Source organism: Morus notabilis, unplaced genomic scaffold (genome assembly GCF_000414095.1).
Source record: "Morus notabilis unplaced genomic scaffold, ASM41409v2 Scaffold436, whole genome shotgun sequence".
NCBI classification, from domain to species: Eukaryota; Viridiplantae; Streptophyta; class Magnoliopsida; order Rosales; family Moraceae; genus Morus; species Morus notabilis.
The window spans coordinates 791,229-803,937 of NW_010362623.1; the positions used below are offsets into that span (position 1 = coordinate 791,229).

At 32.6% G+C, this 12,709-nt stretch overlaps 1 protein-coding gene across 1 annotated transcript; it reads right to left on the minus strand.

Moving 5' to 3' along the window:
* Positions 1–5,169: 5,169 nt before the first annotated feature.
* On the minus strand, positions 5,170–10,054 carry LOC21406449 (heme oxygenase 1, chloroplastic). The gene is made up of 4 exons (XM_024168495.1): positions 9,979–10,054; positions 6,911–7,152; positions 5,392–5,499; positions 5,170–5,262 (listed from the first exon to the last, which is right to left on the minus strand). The coding sequence occupies exons 1-4, from the start codon at positions 10,052–10,054 to the stop codon at positions 5,170–5,172; spliced, it is 519 nt and encodes a 172-aa protein (XP_024024263.1).
* Positions 10,055–12,709: the final 2,655 nt, after the last annotated feature.

The window sequence follows — 12,709 nt, forward strand, 5'->3', positions numbered from 1 at the left end:
CCTCTAGCTCCTCAATAAGTAAGGCCCCATCATGTTGAGATCAACAACGTCAACATTAGGAACTTGCACAAGTCTGGAGGAAGATTGTAATTTGCAAGAATGACCAGCCATGTAATTTGCTTATTACTCAAATTATTATGCGGATTCATTCCATCAACTGATAAAGCAAGGCAAGCATTTCTAGGCTTTGCACTAAATTTAGGATATTCTGCATCAAATGTCTTTCATTGTGGAGAATCGGCTGGATGTCGTAGCATGCCATCATCGTTCCTCTTATCATGATGTCAAGTTAAATTTTTTGCATGCTCTGCATGTCACGCTCCGAAATAGGGGATGGTGAAGTGGAGGCTCGTTTAGAAGTTAAACATGATTAAGGGAGTAATTAAGCGTTTGAAAATATGAAAATCAATTTTAAAAGTAAAACATTAAAGAAGTTTCTAAACAAGCCCCATATTTTGATGGAATTGGATTACGAGAAAGTGATGGGGACTTTCACAATTCTCTGATAAAACAAGTTCAAAATTGAGCCTCTGTCATCATTCAGGGTTTCCCCCACAGGATATTCCATATTGTACATACATGAACATGTAAAAAAACAGTTACAGACATCAACCACAGTCTAGAAATATTTAGGGTTACAATTCATAGAATATACAATCCATACATTATAATGAGTCAAAGATGGTTAAAAGGTCCTCACTTGAACCTCTTAATCAATATTTCAGACGGTAGCAACTCACTCAGCTACTCAGCACTGCTTCTAGCATCACTTGAGAAGGGTTAAATACATTGAAACAGAAGAAAAATGAGCGGAAGGCCAAGTAGGATATATATATATATATATATATATATTTAGAAAACCTTATAAATAAATAGAAATGCACAGTTCCAACACAGCAGCCGGAACCAAACATCATTTTTCTCAAAGGAAAATATAAACTTAAATTCTGTATTACAGGCATCAGTAAGTAATTTATAACTATAATAAATTACTTACACAACCAAAAGCACAAGCCTTATCACCAACGTAGTGGTCCGGTTTGGGTTTCGGGTATTGCCCCTAAAGATACGATCTCCATATCCTATCTAAGCCATCAACGGGCTTACCAATTCTCAAGATATCTTATCTTAAGAAATTATTCATTAAAACTTTAAATTAATTCATTATGAGACCAATAGCAATAATCAAGCTATTGTTTTAAATTACTTTTTCCTTATCTAACATGTGTTATCTTTAAAACATTTCCAAAAGCCAAGACACTTTAAAACATGCTAACAAGGATATGGACAAGAATATCCTACCTTTCTGGTAGAGTTCTACGGCTAGCTCCTCGTCGTGCTAGCCCGACTTCCTTCGAAGCTTAGCACTTGCCTTTCCTCTAATCCCGCTATCAAAACAATATTCTATGATTTAGACTCCATCATCACAACCAAGTCAAACTCCATCATGTATAAATGTATCATCCTAGTGCGCCTTTACTTAAAATCAAAGTTCATAAACAATTTCATATTTCAATACATGATTCTTTGAGAATTGGAACCTACAAAAAAAAAAAAAAACAGAATAGAATAAGGAGTAATGTGGCTAATCCAGTCACTTGAGTTCCCAAATGAAGTTAATTTGGGTTCTCCATTGAAATTTGAAGTCAAAACAAGCTTTTAAGGAATTTTTGGGCAAGAACATGTACACACCGGTCGACTGGTGACAGAGAAATACATTTCCACCGGTGACCGGTGGTGTGGTGACCGGTCGACCGGTGCAGTTGACCTGTGGGAGTCTAGCAGGCCGAGCAAAAATGGCCGAATCACGAGGAAAAGTGCCAAAACCTACAAATTTGAGTTCAATTTTGAGATATTCTCAAAGAAAATCAACAAATCCAGTTCCAATCAACAAGTTAGGCTCAAAGAATCAAAATCCCCAAATTCAAACATGATGTCAACCTCAAATCATCTCAAAAATCAAGTTTAAAGTAAGGATTCCTCAACCAAACCAAAAACTAACTCCATTAAAGTAATACTCTGAAATCAAGAGTAGTTTTTCAAAGAGTTTACCTCAAATCCTTCCTTTGCAAGGAGAACTCTTGGAAATCTTCTGTAATTCAAGCTTCTTGAGAGAAAGTAACAATTTTGAGAGAAAGAAAGGGAGAGAGAGAGAAAGAAAGAAAGAGAGAGTGGCTGAAAGAGAGAGAGTGGTTGAAAGAGAGAGAGAGCTACGAGAGAGAGTGAGGAAAAGAGAGAGAAATAAGAGAGAAGAAAAGGAAAAGAAAAGATAAAGGAAAGAAAAAAATAGACATAAAAAGATATTTAGTAAAGTAGATCAGAAAATGTGTCTCCACACACTTCTGAGGTGAAAATATAACTACTGAAAAGTAATTGAAATTCTTTAAAGATATTTAATTAACATAATTAATTAAGAAAAATCAAATTAGGCACACTAATAAATTACAATTATCATAATTAAACGTATTTAATTTTTAGAGGTGTTACACTGCATTTTTATACAATAACTTTAACCGTAGTTCCATTGGAATGTACCATAACTTTAACCGCATTCTTAGAGGTGTTACATTGCATTCTTACTTTCTTTCCCCTAGACTCATGGCACACCGGACACGCGTCAAAGTCTTCACACTCTTTTCGGTATAAAATGCAATCATTCGAGCAAGTATATATCTTCTTATACTCCATCCCTATAGTGCTCAAAGTCTTCCTACCCTCGTACATACTGCCCGACACTTGATCTTATTATCCGGAAGCGCATCTTTTAAAAATTCTAAAAGTCCCGTGAAACTTGCATTGGACCACCCACCCAAGTCCTTCAAGTTTCACAATTTAATCAAACCGGACAATTTGGTATACTTCTTACACTAATTATACCACGGTGTCTCCGCCTCAACCATCATCTTCTCAAACAATTCCGGTCGGTTCACAAATTCTTCCTCCAAATCATTCCTTATTTCAACATGTTGCTACCATCTTCTTCATGATCCATATAAGCTTCCTCATGTCCCCTAACCGTCGATGATGAAGTAGGAACATCTTCACCGTGCCATATCCATATTTGATATGTTCGATCAATCCCATTTCGGAACAAATGAAATCTAGGACCATCGGTTGATTGTTTCCTAATCTTCACTCCTTTTGTTGTTTTATTGCTGATTTAATTTGCGTATGTTTTTAAATTAGTTCATTTTGTGGACTATTTGATTTTTGTTTGATTAGGGTTTTTATTTAGGACTTAGAGTAAAAATTAATCAAACAATTGTTTGGATCAGATTTGTTCCTTAGTCACCACCGTTTACGTGTCAATTCACGTCAACCAGATGCAAGCATTAAGCTTACGGGAAGGATTTATTGATCAAACTATGAAAAAGTGATTCAAATTCTAGATCAGCCTTGAACAATAAGATCCAAAACTTAAATATGACCACACAAATAATAAATAAAGAGAAAAATGTTGAACTTATCCTTAAAATGCACGAGTCTAGATTTTTATCTCTTACTCTTAATTATTACCCCTTTGACTAATCTAGTTATTTGACTAAAAATAATATTATTCAAAAGTAAGAAATAAAAATCTAGAGTTGTCTCCGTTCCCATAAATAAAGCATACAAAAACAAATTCAATGAAAACAACTAAGCAACAAAAAGATAAGCATATTGTAAAAGCATTAGTCTGTTTTGTGAAATTTTTTATTTTGGTTTAACTTTATATTGAATTTTTATATTATTTTTTTAGTTTAATTTATATAACTTTGAAATGTATAGTTAGAATATATATATATATATATATATGGGAAATGAGGTGGGTAAAAAGAATGTTTCATAATAGGGAATCTTTGATCACTTTTTCAATGGGAAATCTCCGATTCCGACCCACCACTCTTCATGAAGAGAGAGGAGAGGGGATGAAGATGGTTTTAGAAGTCAAAAATGGCAACGAGAAATCATTCCCACTTACTATCTCTCCTCATTGCCATCCCTAATCAACAATATCATAAAAAGAGCACAATTAATGGTAGAACCAAAATCTCGTTGTGCGTTTGGTGTAGATGAGATAAGAAAGGTGATTAGATCAACAGCTCTAATGCAATTTCAAATTTTTGTTGTGTTAATGTCAAAATTTGACACTCGGTTAAGAAATTATTTTCCAAGGCAATGCCACAGTTAATGTTAAATTTGAGATATGCTATGCTTGGCGCCACATTTAATACCTAGTATAAAATATGTCAAATTCTTGCCTTTAATTGTTTATTGGTTGATATATTGACCACCTTATAATTGTTATATTATAATTTCATATATATATATATTATTAGAAATTTTAAAATTTATTTTTACAATTACTAAAACTTAAAAGATATAACAAAACTAAAAATAACATTAAAATGGAATTATATATTGGAATGCACAATAAAATTACGTACTAATTAATGTATTAATTTTGTAATTTGTGTGTGTGTGTGTCAAATATAGTATTGACATTTATATTGAAGATGGTGCTTAAATAGTCACTTTTATGATAAGTGGGGAGTGAGCATGATGGTTGAAAACTAGACTAAAAGTAAATACTTTTGTGAGAGAAAAACATTGTAGCAAAAAAGGTAAATTTAATTTTTTTTATGAGAGAAAACACTGTAACAATAGAATTTGAATTGTACATTGAGTTGTGAAAAAACTAGGCTTTAGTTTGAAGTTCCTTACTACTTAAGTAGCGTTAAAATTTAGAAGCTATATGTCTTTAGATAAGACGAGCAATCTTTCCCGCTAAAAATAATATAATTTGTATAAATAAAACTTAATTATTCCATTGAAGTGGGATAATACTTACTATTACTAGCACAAAACACTGGGGAAAGAATTTTTATTTTCAAAGTGAATGACATATTTGATTTGAAAATTTAATATTTAAAAACTAGTAGATCATTGTTTTTAATTCACAAAAATATAGTCCAAGGGTACGATCGAATATACCAATTACCACATGATCACCAATCACATGTAAAAAAAATATACATTAAGCATGCATAATCCAATCTATTATAATCCAAACCAGTACTCTTAAGCAAAAGCCTTATATAATATCCCAAGCATCAAAGACATCCATTATTTATTCATATATAGTACGGATATAATACCCTTTCCATAAACAGTGGCAACATGCATATATCACGATAATATCAAACTAATAATATCTCCATAATATTTGAAGGATATTTCAGTCTCTCCCAGACACTGGTTCTTTTCCTCTCTTGTCCAACTCTGAAAAAGAACGTATGCAATTAATAAATTCCTAATATGATACGCAACAAGAAGAATATTTACAATAATCCAGAAATGGTATGTATATATATATATATATATATGTATATGTAATACACACATACATACCTCAGTCAATTTGTTCAGCTTGTCCGTGACATTCTGCAACAGTTGGGAAACCTCACCATCCCATTTGTAAAATTCCAACTCCTTGTTGTTCATTATCTTCTCAGATAGCTGAATTACTTAAACGTCATTTTATTTCAGAGATATAATTACATGAAAAAGATCACATAGCTCATACTTAAAAGATTTCAGGTGCAGATTATTAACCATTTAATTTTACAAATCAATATCTAAGAGCATATATTTAAAACTATTTAAATATATTTTGTGGGTAACTAAGTTTAAGGTGACACAGACAGATTTTTAGTTCTTTATCTATTTTGTTTGTAGCACTTCTATGACAAGGAGTTCCTGACAACAATGGAGTGCATTTCTAAAATATCATACAGAAATAAAAAGTGTACAATTTTAACAAAATTTTACGAATTGCGGTTTAAAAATATATATATATATATATATATATATATATGTTGACGGTGATTTCTCGTCAACAAAAACAGGCCGGGTACCTCCGGATTTCCCGTTGGATTACCGGCCTTAGTGATGAATGTGTGTGAGAATTTGTTGGTGGGATGTATTGTGCGTAAATAAAGGGATATGCACAAATAAAGAACACAAGAGATTTTATAGTGGTTCACTCTATAAAATCAGAGCTACATCTATTGTTGTTGTATATTTCTTTTGAGAGGATTACAATTTACATCAATTGTTCTGTGTTCTCTTGGATCTCAACCCCTTTCCTGTATGGGGTCTTGCCCTTTTTATACTGGGAGCTTCCTTCGTTGGGTTGATTTCCTTTGTAGGTAGAAGCACTCAAGTGCTCTCCCTTTTTAGGCCTAACCGTAGCCCACTAATCACTTGGAGCACTGTTCACTCAGCCAATTAGTCTTCTATTACGGCTCTGTGCGTTCCTGTAACCCTTTTCTGTCACCTGTGGGGCGGTTTAAGGGTTCGCAATAAATGCCTGTCTTGCAGTCATCCCCCACTTTTGTACGCAACTTGCCACGTCAGACCTTTCCTCAAAGAGCATTCCCCTCATCGCCCGTGTTGCTTAACCCAACTGTCCTTCTTGGCTGTTGGTTCCACAGTCGAGGGATTTCTATGTTTTAAGGTTGACGGTACGATCTGTCGACGCCAGAAGGAATCGACGCCCTAAGTTGGACTTTTCACTTGGGTTTTTTATAACGGAACCGGAGGGAGCCCCAGGCATCGAGGGTTGTTGCTTTGCGGGGAGTAGTTAAGGTTACATGTCATATTATCGTTCTTCCACATGTCCTTCACATTTTCCTACACAACAATATATATATATATATATATATATATTTAACAAGATTAAATAGTGCACAATTTTATCAAATTTTTACGGCGGTTAAGTGATATTTACTACTAGCACTGCTTATTTATTTATTTATAACCTCATCACACAATCTCACAAATGACTCAAAAAAAAAAAAAAATGAAAAGAAAAAAAAAAAAAAAAATTAATTGACAACCTTTAAAATGAAAAGAAAAAAAAAAAAACAGCATTAATTGCATACCTTTTCGCCATTATTCGACCACCAGCAGTATGACCAAAGTACAGATTGTAGAAGTGACACAGAATTAGATGAGAATCCTTGACTATTGATAATTCCTTGAGATAATTAGCATAATTAACACCAAGGTCAGAAGGTTCTGGTAAAACATGGCCTTGATCTTTGATCCACTCCAAATCCTTTGCCAATCTTTCAGATCTTTCCAATCCTGTGTTTCTCAACTCAACATCTAATAAAACGACACAACAATCAAAGGAGTTAGGAAAATAAATAAATAACAACAAGAACAAATGGATGAAAACTGAAAACTGCGTTTGTTTAAAATTTTTAAGAAACATCAAACCAAACTAAATATCCATGCGTTTGTTTAATAGGTTCCAACTACTATTTAAATGTACAAAACTAAAAAGTAAACGAGCACAATGTTACATACAATGCTAGTAGATTGTAACGATTCTATGAATTATCACATTGAATGAAAGAAAATTTAGTTGATTTAGTTTGTTTTGACAAAAATTTGGGTTGATCTTGTAAGTTAACTATAAATCTTTTAAGCTTTTCACAAGCTAAAGCTTTATTTCAATTACAAAAATATAAAACAATAATAAACTATAAGAAAAATTAACATGTATTAAACTAAAGAGAAGTGTGAGTGTGTATGACAAGGGAAATATTTTTTTAACAAAAATTGTAATAATATTTTGGTCGATTTTCATAATCTGAAATATCTAAAACTCCTACTAGTTAAATTAACATAAGTTGAAAACTGATAAAACCAAGCGAATTAAAAATAACAAATAATTATTGGTTTGATTCAGATTATTTCTTTTGATCGGTTTATGCGTCTAAACACCTTGCTTAAAGAGACAGTCATTCGAGGAGACTGTGATTGTGCCGATTCCATGAATTGAAAGATAGAAAATAAAGTCAACTGATCATATTCAATTGAGTACAATAAAAAATAAATGGTGTGGATAATATATATATATATATATATATATATATATATTTATGGTGTGGATAAGATTAGATCTTATGAAATTTGCAGTGATCCATATCTTTATTTTTTTTTTGGTTCCCAAAAAAAATGTTTATTTTTTATGTGATGATGATCAATAATTAATGCTTTATAGCACTCAAATAAATGAAAAAATGTTAAAATATCCCGATCTTCGTCACAATTCCCGAATAGTCCAACTAAGTTAATAAGGACTAGCATCTCAAGTTCAAGTTGCTTTACTATAATTGTTAAGTACATGCCAGTTTAATATGTTTGGAATATATATATAATACGTGAATTAAGCCAGCCAGCCAAAATCTAGCGCAGGTTGTTTAGATTCTCTTTTCTTATATATAATATAATATTTTTCTTCTTTCTTTACAGTACGTGAATAAAATATGCACCCATAATATAGTTGCAAATTTTTAAATCACATTATATTTTATTTACTTCTAAGGCAATTCTAACATAACTGTTCAGTACGTAAAATGAAAAATATCTTTATCAGATATCATCATAGTATCTATATCAAACTCTTTAATAACTTTTATTAAATTATTACTTTTTTCTTAATCTCATACTATTAAAAGCTGTATTCCATTGGCATTATACATAAAACCCGATTCTAAAAAATTAAAAAGAAAAAAGAATTATACATTTTTAATATGTATTCTGCCCCAAAATTCTTCTTTAAAATATAAGTTTGAGATATACATAGACTTTCATGAAAGGAGGGCTTTTAGGGTTGGGGTATCTATTATTAATAGTGCAGGTCTTAAAACGTTTGATCTGATTAAAACAAAATCAATATGAGAAAACATAAGAGAATTCTATGATAGGACATGAAAAATATCCTATCAGTAAGGCGATAATACTTTTGTCTTTTGGTGGTTTGACAAGAATATCGTTTTGATGCTGCAGTCTCAACCGTTCGAAAACAATTCGGTTACCAAGGAAGACAAGCCACTATTCATCAACATAACAGGCTCGGAATTCTTTGTACAAATCAAGGAGCCAAATTTTCTTATAGCGTTGATACTTAAGGGTCAATCTGACGCTACTATTGAGATCCTCCTAGGGTTCAAAAGGTACTTGATGATGTTACTGATTTATCTCCTAATGAATTACCTAACAAAGTTACCTTCTATGCGAAATATTCAACACCATATTGATTTATGTGACGACCCTTATTTTTAGTCATCACTACTACGTTCATACTTAATTCATATCTTAACATTTACTATTTTAAAACCATAGACTCTTAAAATTTGGGTTACTTTTTTTTTTTCTTACTAGTGAAATAGATACTAATATACTTTGGCAGAATAAAACTTCAATTAGTATTCGTGGTAAAACTTGAACATTAAAAGTACTTTTCCAAAAACATTTTAAACTTCTTAACATTGAATAATTTGTAGGTAAAATTCTTTTAAAACTTTGAAATTGTCTTCCCTACACGTGGTCGTATATTTAACCTATCATTTGCATACCATTCTTGTTCATATGCCATTATCATGATGGCATTTTGGATATATTATTATACTTTGTGACTCGAGGTTACTAAGCAAAGTCTCGTAGTCTCATATACATTATTGTCATTACATATCTTACTTATTCTTACATTCAAAAGTACTATTTACTTTATATACATTGCAGCGTTTTCAAACCCGTAGTGCGTCCATCGCCCACTTGCCCACATTCCACTGCTTCATCCTATCTGCACTCCCAGCAAATAGATTTCAGGGAGCCAGTGCCTTACCCGAGCTTCCTACAACACGAACAAACGGGATGAGCTTTCGCTTAGCAAGTAACAGCAGTTAACAACAAATACAAGCAGTAAGGCATACCCATATATGCATTCATGTCATACACCCTAACACATTACGTAAACATTTTGTTTTATACTTTCTTTTCTTTCATTTCATTCTTCTTTACAACTTTTGATGTTGTGTCATTCGTTTCTTATATCTTTTAATTTTTATATGCCCCGTACCTGTTGTACCGTTGCGCATATACCCAAAGAGGAGTGGGGGAGCTACCCAAAAACCAACTCACCTATGGTTTTATTCATAATAACCTCCATTGCAAAGGCCGATACAAACAGTTTTATTAACTTCTTATCGTTTGTCATCTTTATTTATTTATCACCTTATTGTCATTATCTCACATTATGACAGTAATTTTAATCTTTTCATCTTACTGTCATTTTCTTTTCTTTTCTTATTATGATAGTAATTTTAGTTTTATCGTCTTATTGTTATATTTTCTTATTATGACAGTAATTTTACTCGTATTAGTATATCTTTAAGCATTCTTACCAGTTTCCTATGAAATTGGACTTTAATCAAATGTTTGACTTTTGTTGACTTTGGCTTTGACTTTGACTTTGACTTTGACTTCTTAGTAGATTAAAATTATACTGCTAATCCAAGTCCATAAGCATAATCAAAGCAACATATAAGATTCAGGAAACATCTTGCACATAATAACATACAACGAATTCACAATATGCACAATTTTGTGCAACACAAGGAAATAGGCTTGTTCATGATATAGACATAGGAAAACTGTTGTACTTACAGAAGTTTCGCTAAAGTTGCGACTTTCGAGTCACTAGTAACTTTACCGCTTCGATTGCTTACCGATTCTATCATATGAATTCATAATCGTTAGATTTATAATTTAAGACCAGTTATTGGAATACAATTTGACTTGAATTTGTGGTTTCGTAAATGTTATTTTCTTAAAGTATGTATGTCGTGTCTATAATCCTTAAGGAGATCTATGATTTCATGTTCGGTATCCGGACCAAAACATCTTTTATATCACCAATGTGCACCAAACTCGTGCACATTTGGCCTTAAGTCACATAATGGACCTATTTTATAAATCAGCCCGAAACTGATGTCTAGGGTCGTTTTTGAGAAAAATGCTATTTTACAAAAGTTGTTCGGAACAAAATTTTCTTCAACTTGATGTTGGCTACTTTTTAAAATTGAAGCTTCTATCTTGGTTTTCTAGCCAAAACAACACCAGATTCCAATTTCCAAGTTAATAAATCTAGTTTTCAATTTTGGTCCGAAACTGAGAATTTTCATCGTTTTAGATCCGTTTTATCCATGATTTCAACCTTTCAAACACATCACATAATCATTCTCATTCCTTTTCATCATTATAAACATCATAATCCCTATGGTTCCTTCATTTTTCTCACAAAATTTCCCCTAAATAAAAATGCTAAAAATATAATCCAATAACCGAAAATTTAATCTTTAGACGATAGGTTTTTTTAGTATCATTCATAACCATAAGCCAATCATCATTCTTAGTAAGATTTTTCCATGGATTACACTATTCATAGACGTGCAGCCAAGGTAAAAAATGAGGAGAAAAATTGAAATTTTACTTTACAAGATTGAAGAACAAGTTCCGGTGACGCTACTCAATGGTAGTTTTCCGCCGATTTCGATTTGAACTCAATTTTCTTACTTTGGGAAAAAGAATTTCTCTCTTTCTTTTGCCGAGTTCTCTCTGTTTTCATGCATGAAAAATGGACATTTTCCTTGTATTTTTCCTTCTAAAAACCGGACCTAAAAAGAAAGGAGGGACCTAAGTGTAATTTTAACATTTTCTAGGCTCCTTTTTACAAAGAAAAGTCAAAATATATCTTGCTTCTTCACTAAGTTGGCCGGCCATTTTCCTTACTTCCTTTTCATGTGTCCTAATCTCAGCCCTCCATCTATTTAATCACCTTAAATCTCAACCATTTATTTTTAATAATTATCTTATTTCAGTTAAGTTTAATTCCTATCTGGTGCATGTTTTATCCGCGTTTTTCAGACAATTGGTCAACTTGGTCAACTTTGCTCAACCTTGACAAGCTTTTCATGAGTGACCTATTGGTCAACTTTTGGTCCACAAATTGTGACTCGGTCAACCCTAATCGGTCGAAAATCTTAATTTTCTCGGTTCGGCCTTCTGAATCCCCTTTTTCGTCTGTTCCTCATTCCGATTGTTTCTAAAACCTTAAAATTGATGTTTTTCAATTCATTTTCGTTCTTTAAACTTAATATTCATGTGTTTGTCCTCTTGTGGGATTATCACAACATTCCGTACCTCTTTCCTGATTACAGTCTGAAATTCGATAACTATATCACAGTTAAGAAATTTCTAACTTTTAACTTACACTTTGCTATTCAATATCAATATCCACAAATACTTATAATAAAAGTATTCATATTTATAATACAGAGAATTTCAGAAAATTTTATTTTATACAATAATTTCTCCGACAAATTTCCCGGTCATGACAATTTAACCCGGAGCAAGCTTGCCTAATTTGCCACATCGTATGGGTCCAACTGAGCATGAAGAGTTGCAACGACAAGTTAATGACTTGCTTGATAAAGGCTTGATTCATGAGAGCATGAGTCCTTGTGCAGTCCCAGCCTTACTTACTTCGAACAAGGATGGAAGTTGGAGGATATGTGCGGACAGCCGTGCAATCAATAAGATCACTATCAAGTATCCGTTTCCCATTCCACGTCTTAATAATATGCTTGACAGATTGAAGGGAGCTGTGGTATTCACTAATCTCGATTTACGTAGTGGATATAATCATATTCGCATTCAGCTAGCTTGGAGATGAGTGGAAGACATCCTTCCAGACTAAAGATGGCCTCTATGAATGGTTGGTGATGCCATTTGGCTGCCAAATGCCCTTAGCACCTTTATGCGCCTGATGAACTAAGTTCTTCGGCCGTTTATTGGGAGATTCGTGGTGGTT

Bases quoted from the DNA above. Each gene is read 5' to 3' on its own strand.
- LOC21406449 (XM_024168495.1), bottom strand. From the start codon at position 10,054: ATGACAAACGATAAGAAGTTAATAAAACTGTTTGTATCGGCCTTTGCA. The intron at 5,500-6,910 runs GTTTTTTTTTTT...TAAGTAATTCAG, and splicing joins AAAGGTATGCAATTAATGCT to CTATCTGAGAAGATAATGAA. The intron at 5,263-5,391 runs GTATGTATGTGT...GTTCTTTTTCAG, and splicing joins AGCTGAACAAATTGACTGAG to AGTTGGACAAGAGAGGAAAA.